This window comes from Salminus brasiliensis, chromosome 25 (assembly GCF_030463535.1).
Source record: "Salminus brasiliensis chromosome 25, fSalBra1.hap2, whole genome shotgun sequence".
Lineage (NCBI taxonomy): Eukaryota > Metazoa > Chordata > Actinopteri > Characiformes > Bryconidae > Salminus > Salminus brasiliensis.
The window spans coordinates 21786091-21794186 of record NC_132902.1 but is presented as its reverse complement, the minus strand read 5'-3'; the positions used below and the strand labels follow the sequence as shown (position 1 = coordinate 21794186).

General features: G+C 43.1%; 1 protein-coding gene across 1 annotated transcript; it reads left to right on the top strand.

The window, feature by feature from the left end:
* Positions 1-1943: 1943 nt before the first annotated feature.
* Positions 1944-7801, top strand: LOC140547907 (hyaluronan and proteoglycan link protein 3-like). The gene is made up of 5 exons (XM_072671180.1): positions 1944-2069; positions 2408-2593; positions 4106-4474; positions 4556-4858; positions 5565-7801. Exons 2-5 carry the CDS (start codon positions 2473-2475, stop codon positions 5846-5848), a joined length of 1077 nt encoding a protein of 358 aa, XP_072527281.1. The 5' UTR covers positions 1944-2069; positions 2408-2472; the 3' UTR covers positions 5849-7801.
* Positions 7802-8096: the final 295 nt, after the last annotated feature.

The window sequence follows — 8096 nt, the reverse complement described above, 5'->3', positions numbered from 1 at the left end:
CTCCTCTTGTCGCTCGTTCCTTAATGATAGTATACAAGATATTCTAATCAGCCATAGCATGAGAACCACCTACCGAATATTGTGCAGGTTACCCTCGTGCCAGCGGCATGGCGTCAACAAGGCCTCTGAGGGCATCCTGTGGTGTTAGCTGCAGCAAGTTAGCAAGTCCCATAAGTTGTGAAGAGGGGCCTCCACAGATCGCATCCGTGACCCTTTCACTGGTTTACCGGTTGTAGTCCCTTGGAGCAATTGTGGTAATTACTGACCACTGCATACTAGGAACACCCCACAAGACCTGCCTGATGTTTTGGAGATGTTCGGCTGGAGACCCAGTCGTCTAGCAATCACAGTTTGGCTCTTGTTGAAGTGGCTGAGGTTCTTCTTCAAGAACCGACTGTTCACGTGTTGCCTAATATATCCCACCCCTTGACGGGTGCCACTCTAATGAGATAATCAACGTGATTTACTTCACCTGTCAGTGAATGGTCAGCGTAGATGGACTCCCAAGGCTCAAATTAGTACCCTTTTGAAAAGATGTGCATGAAGCTCTAGAAGAACCACTGTGAGACGTGTGAGGATGCTTCAGGAACATCCACATAATGTAAAGCTTTTAAGTTAAGGGCCTTATTTCTAACTCAGGAACCACTTAGAAACCTTTATTTTTTAAGAGTGCAGTGTTTCAAGAATGATCTCTAGCAGCTTCCAGTTTATTACCCAAATTACAGCCTCCTCCAGCTCCCTCCTATTCACACCAGCTTAGCATTCCTAGCCTGGAGCTAGGCCTTTCATCTGCCCCACTGGTGTACACACACACTCTGCCCTCCAAACACATGTAATAGCCCCAAGTGTCTGAGGACAGATGGGAGACTCAAGAGGGGCTCCAAAACAGAGGGCCGAAGAATGGGCTGAGCCTTTTTATCTCTGCACTTTCAGATCGTTATCTGCCCAGGTGCTTCAGTCTGCTCTAGTGGCCGCTGACGGTGGAAGCTGGTCCTCATCTGTCTCTGCAAAAGCTGGATTGCAGTTTTTTGGGCTGATATTATTGGGTTTATAATGCTACAGGTAAGGAACTACAGGTAAGATCTGAGAGAGGACTTATGAAACTAGCAAACTACCTCATTATATCCTCTATGGTTGATGTTTTCTAGTTCTAGGAGGCCTTCATAACAAACCTTTACTATAGGCAGACTTTAAACCTGCTCTCCAATCAGGGAGACTGCAGGGTTGTAGTGAGCCTTTCGTGTCTCCAAGCTCCGAGCTGTCCTGATGAGCTCATGTGTTATGGTTTAGAAGTGCATTGATAAATTAACCATACGATGATCTCATGAAAGACAGCATTTGCAGTGTTTCTAAAAAGGGGGGGTAGGCGGGGGGGTTGACTGCAGCTCATGGGAATAAAAAAAAACAAGCCCCACCCATAATCTTTATTTACTGTACTTTTCAGTAGTGCTGTAAGTTGCTTATGGTTTTGTAAGGATCATGTAAGTGTTTCTTATTAATCCTTATTAATCTTATTAATTCATTAATTAATGGTAGATTGCTTGCTTGTTCTTTATCTGTATTATTGTCTATATAAATATAATTAATTAAATTATAGAATTGTATAGTTTTTTATTTTATTACATTTAATAATATGAATTTTTCCAATGGTTTGTGCATTTATTTATTATTTTATATTATATATTATTTCTTCTTTATTATTTTACTTAACTGTACTTAATTCTGCAGATAGTTATGTGTATATTTCTGATAAATGATGAGGAGGAACTGAATAAAGATAAGATCTGCTCCATAAAGTGAAAAAGTGAGGGAGGTAACATCTCCCCCCTCCTCCTTCTGAGGACAGTGGGGTTCCAGTGGTTGTAGATGGTTGTAGGACACCCTCTTCGTGTTAAAATAGCCTCCTCTGGTCAGCTCTGGTCAGTTTAAGTGGAGCCCCTGTCTTGTTCTCGCCTCAGTGTTGGAGCTGCTGTGTTCACGTGTTTAACTCCAGGATCTGAGGGACCTTCTCAGCTCTGATCGGACCCTCTTTGACTGCAGGTGCCATCTGAAGTGAACGCAGAGCAGAGGTTAGTAAGACGTTAAATGAGAGCTGGTTTAGATTAATATTAGTTTAATGGAGTATTGCATTGTGTTTTTATTGAGAAATTAGCCTCAGGATGGCTGATGATCCAGCTTTTATAGTTTTGTAAGTGCACATATATTTATTTTTATTTATCTAGGTTAATTTATACTCTTTCTTATATAAAAAGTTTAATTATGTTAATTAATGTTAGAGGGCACACTTTAGGGAAGCACTCACTGTGTAGAATGGCCACATAATTAGGTCGTTTAAATGTTTAACTAATTTTAGCAGGAATATCAGTCTGAAATGCCTGATTTTCCCCCTTTCTGGTCTTTATTTCAGCATTAGGCGTCTATAACCACTTTGCGCTCATTTTGCTCAGCACTGCTCCCCAGAGAACCACTCAAATGGGGAAAGAGCGCCCTCTGCTGGCCTTTATCCTCCTCCTCTACTCCTGCCGGGTTGCCTCCACCACCTCAAATGGCTTCTTCTACCAAGACATCTTGAATGGCAATGGCAATGGAGAGAGTAAGTTCCTCAGTGTTATTGTGACTCAGTGTTGCCCTAAGATTTTATTGCTTGCAGTTATTTTAAGGGGCCATATTCTAACTTGACCTGCTTATCTTTTTTGTATCTGATTCTTAACTCATTTTACATGAACATCCTTCTAACCTCTCTTGATCCTGCTCAAAAAAATAGGCAGATATTTGTTACTGTGTCTTTAAGACTTAGAGCTTTGTCTTCTGATTGGCTGCCTGTGTAGTATTAGCCTTGTTCAGAAAGCAGTCCCGGGTGAAACAGCCCTCATTATGTTTATAAAAAGGCCTAAACTGCTGTAAGTTCTTACTGTCTTTTTAGGATTTATATGTAAATGATCTCTGCTCTGATTGGCTGCCTGTGTAGTATTGGCCTCATTCAGAAAGCCCTCCAGGGTGAGACCCTCCTCATAACTTGACTGCTATTCACCAGTGGACACAGAATTTGGCCTCTGCCTTTAGCCCATCCAGGCAGTGAACACACACACACACACACACACACACACACACACACTACTGAGTAAACACACAGAGTGACCACTTAACCACTTTAAGCCAGCACTGCTAAACTGCTAAAGTTCTTCCTGTGGCTTTAGGATTTATATGTAAATTATCTCTGCTCTGATTGGCTGCCTGTGTAGTATTAGCCTTGTTTAGAAAGCAGTCCAGGGTGAAACACTCCTCATAATGTTTATAAAAAGGCCTAAACTGCTGTACGTTCTTACTGCAACTTTAATAAGACGAGACCACCGTATTTACCAGTGGACACAGAATTTGGCCTCTGCCTTTAACCCATCTGTGCAGTGAATACACACACACACACACACACACACATAACCTGGTGCTCTAACCACTGCTCTAAACTGCTGTAAGTTCCTACTATGTCTATAAGACTGATTTATATGTAAATGATCTCCATGATCTACATTCTGATTGGCTGGCTGTGTATTATTAGCCTTATTCAGAAAGCAGTACAGGGTGAGACACCCCTAATAACTTTAATGTGACAAGTGGGCGCTGCTCCACTGCTGCAGCACCCAGAGAGCAGAGAGGGTGAAGGGCCTTGCTCAAAGGCCCAACCGCTCTAACCACTGAGCCACCACTGCCTAAACTGCCACAAGTTCTTACTGTGTCCTTAAGACTGGTTTATATGTAAAGAATTGATTGGCTCTGATTGGCTGCCTATATTATAGATCTAATATTTTCTTCAGAAAGTAGTCCAGAAAGCCTCATACTTTTAAAAAGAAAGGCCTAAACTACTGTAAGTTCTTACTGTGTCTTTAACACTGTGTGTTCAGTATCTCTGATGTGATTGGCCTGTATTGGGCCACACTCAAGAAGCAATGTCATTCCTTTCATATTAAAGGCCTGACCTACTGTATTGAATTGAATAGGCAAGTATACTGTATGTACATACTTGCAGTGGTCTAGTAGATACTTGCTGTCTTGCTGAACAGCTTGTGAAGAATATCTGCCTCTTCAAGCTCATTCTTTACCCCCACAGTCTACTTCAATGGCGTTAAACTGCGGATCGAGGCTCAGCCGCCATCTGCTTTCACCATGAGCGGCGGTAACGTCACCCTGCCCTGCCGCTTCTGGTATGAGCCTCCACTGAGCAGCCCTCGGAGGGTGCGGGTGAAGTGGGCCTGGTTGCCCGTCTCTGGGGACAGTGAGTCTGATGTCCTGGTTGCTATTGGCCACCGCCACCGCAGCTTTGGAAGCTTCAAGGATCGCGTGTACCTCCAGCAGGGCGTCCCGGGAGACATTTCACTGGTCATCACTAACGTGAGCCTGAATGACAGTGGACAGTATCGCTGCGAGGTCATTGATGGGCTGGAAGATGAGAGTGCGGCAGTAGATCTGGAGATCAGAGGTACAGCCACACATTTAATTGAGTTCATCTAATCTCCCTAAAGCTGTAGTGACCTTATACCTGCTGGCCCGTGGGTTTCAGGTGTGGTGTTCCCCTACCAGCCGCACCACGGCCGCTACCACATGACCTTCCAGGCGGCGCGGCGAGCGTGTGAGGAGCAGGACGCTGCACTGGCTACATTCGAGCAGCTCTACAAAGCCTGGCAGGAGGGGTTGGACTGGTGTAATGCGGGCTGGCTGGCAGATGGGACAGTGCAGTACCCCATCACTCAGCCTCGGTCCCCCTGCGGAGGCCTTGGACTGGCCCCTGGGTTGCGCAGCTATGGAGCCAGGCACAAACTCATGCACCGCTACGATGTCTTCTGTTTCTCCTCCTCCATCAGAGGTGAGAGAGAGCCCTGCAGTCCATTTTTTCCCATTGGGTTGGATTGTGTAGCAATATCTAGACACACATTTGTTCTAGATACATTTAAAGTTATAGATATTTGTTTCATTCACCATGTCCAAATGTTTGTGGACACCCTTTCTAAAGAATGCATTCAGGTACTTTAAGCTGCACTCATTCCCTGTAGAGAAGTACTGCCAATAGAATAGGACTCTTTAGAGCAGATAAACATGAACCTACTGGCACCATGCTGCCTAATGCCAGTGTGGGCTAGAGGGGTATAAAGCCCCCCAGCATTGAACTGTGGAGCAGTGGAAGAACTATGTTCTCTGGAGTGATGCTGGTGCTCCATCCAATACTTTTGGGATGAGCTGGGGAGTTGGGGGTGAGGTGGGGTGGTGGTTATCCAATATCCTGACCTCACTAATGCTCTTCTTGCTGAATGCAACCAAATCCTCACAGCAACACTCCAAAATCTAGTAAGCTTCCCCTTGACAACAGAGACAGTTACTCCAACGAAAATATTTTTTAAATGCCTTTGGAAGGCAGGTGTCCCAATACTTTTGTCCATATAGTGTAAATCTATTACCCTTAATCCTATTATGGTCTACCATTATTATTCTTTGAGTGATGCCATGAGAAGAACCACTGTTGGTTCCATAAAGAACAAAAGCTACTTTGAATAACTGATTTATTACTGTTTTAGGGAGAGTGTACTACCTCCAGCACCCTCGGAAGCTCAACTTCACTGAGGCGGTCCAGGCCTGTATCATGGATGGTGCTCAGATAGCCAAGGTGGGTCACCTGTTTGCAGCGTGGAAGTTCCAGGGGCTGGATCGCTGTAATGCGGGATGGTTGGCTGATAGAAGCTTGCGTTACCCCATTTCTGACCCTCGCCCAAACTGCGGCCCTCAGGAACCAGGAGTCCGCAGCTTTGGCTTCCCTGCCCCGCACCACAAATATGGAGTATACTGCTATAGCTCTAGATAAATATGACTGGGACTTGCTGAGAGTGTGACTTCACCTGTTGAATGTGAACCGAAGTAATACAACCATCTGCCATCCAGTGTGCAGGACCGGACTCTTCTACAAATGATGAGCTGGGAGCTGTAGAGATGGATGGAGAACTTCCAGTGAAGATCAAACTTTAGATTGTTCACTTTTTGTGGAGGTTCTTGCTCTAATTTCCACAAATAATAATAAAAAGCTAAGATTATGTAGGTGGAAGCGTACAGACTATGGTTCCAATGGCAGATTATTAGTAGTATTATTATTATAATACAGTATATTCTCCATATTAGTGTGGCCAGTGACTAGGTTACAATATTACTGTCAGTTGTAGTCAGATCTTCATCATTTACTGCTTAGGAGAGCCGTATCTCAAAATGTGGTCAAACTTGCCTTCAAGATTTACTATCATGATTGTCTCATAAGCCCATAGGACTGAAAAATGTCACCAGAAATATTTCACATAGCGTCACTGTCACACAAAAACCTTGGATCTCCATTTTGATGTTTTTCATTTTTTTTTTTTTTACATAACTTGAATCTCAGTTGTTTTTTACACTATCTCAAATTTTAATGATGAACAGATCAGATCAATATCAATATTTATTACAATATTTTGACATGCAGACAGAATGCATCAGTAGTGACAGACTCTTAAAAACTCTTTTCTAATTACACTTTAATGAGTTGGTCAGTGTTGTCTAAGCAGTGACGATATCCACGATACGCTCAGAAAAGCATATTGTGCATCACAAACACTAATTTTATCACAATTTTAATAAAATATCATCATATTGCCCATCTCTACTTGGAATAAATTTTTTCATATTGGCTTCCATTGAAAGTTAAGATCTGTAAACTTGCCATTTTTTAAGGCTACAAGGATTACAAGGATTTTGAGTCACAGTGACAGTATGTTATATGTTGATAGATCAGAACGGGTAGGTTCTGGCTTTTAGGTCTGCTGGTTTGCTCATCGTCATTTTTTTTTAGCAGAGCTTCCAAACTCTGAAGCACTTTCTCCACCATATTACATTACACTACATTATGCTGGAATATATATATTAATAATGTAATCAGTGTATTGTAGATACAGCACCAGTCAACAGTTTGGACACACCTGGCTGAATGTGTGCTGAGCATAATCTTAAAAAGATTTGATCCATATGCTAGGGGGCGCTAGAGCTATATTTTAGTTTTCAAAAAAGAGGACGCTGGGGGCACACAGGGTGTTAGGATGCCGTAGCTGGAGGGGTAGGTTTCAAGTAGGCCTAAGCTGTACTGTTGAAGTGAGAGAAGATGATTCGGTCATATTGGCCATTAAGGCTATTTATTGGAGTTAATACGTGTGTATTAATGCACGTTAACATTAACTGTATCTGCATAGAGTGAGAGGTATGTCCATCCTCACACAAACACACTGCCACAGTCCTACAACTCTAGCATTTGGATCAACTGTTTTTAAGGTGATGATCAGCGCACATTCGACCAGGTGTGTCCAAAACTGGCAGCTGACTGCACTGTAGGTGTGTTATCAGTAGGTACTTTGGGATATCTATACATGTCATATCTATTAGTTGTGAATTAGCTTTCTGAGAAATTAGAAAGTGAGCATGGTAGATGGTATACGGTTATAGCCCTGATAATATGAACAGAAATGTATGTGTTAGTACCGTAATCCCAGGGCCGGCCCAAGCCTTTACAGAGCCCTGAGAAGATATTCATTTGGGGGCCCCCATACCACCACCTCAGCACCAGATGCTTCATCATTTTATAGGGAGAGAAATATTGTGTAATATGCTGAAGCGTCCAGTCCTTTATCGACCACCCAAGCAGGGCATATCTGTGGCAGCAGCAGCAGCCAACAGCAGATATTGGTTGTCCTAGTATTGTTGTGCCAACTATAAAAATAAATTCATATAAAAATTGCTTTTACCTGTGTAATACCATTTTGTTTTATTTTTCATGTTTTTTTTTTTTTTAATATGTATTTTCCCTCTTTGTGGCCCCCTGGTGGCGTGGGGCCCTAAGCGGCCGCTCAATTTGAGTATGCCTTGGGCCGGCTCTGTGTAATCCTCTTTACCTCATTTCATATGACTATGTGAAGGTGGTGGCAGATTTGACTACTCAAGTTGTCAGTGATTCGTTGGTAAATGGCAGAATGATAACGGGGGGCTGTTGAGGCCTAGATAAGCTGTGATTGGACTGGCAGCTGGCTTCGATACCTAAG

What these genes read in the sequence shown, in the direction of transcription:
- LOC140547907 (XM_072671180.1), top strand. Translation starts at nt 2,473, where the DNA reads ATGGGGAAAGAGCGCCCTCTGCTGGCCTTTATCCTCCTCCTCTACTCC. An exon ending in AGTAGATCTGGAGATCAGAG is followed by an intron (nt 4,475 to 4,555) that starts GTACAGCCACAC and finishes CGTGGGTTTCAG; the next exon opens with GTGTGGTGTTCCCCTACCAG. An exon ending in TTTCTCCTCCTCCATCAGAG is followed by an intron (nt 4,859 to 5,564) that starts GTGAGAGAGAGC and finishes TTACTGTTTTAG; the next exon opens with GGAGAGTGTACTACCTCCAG.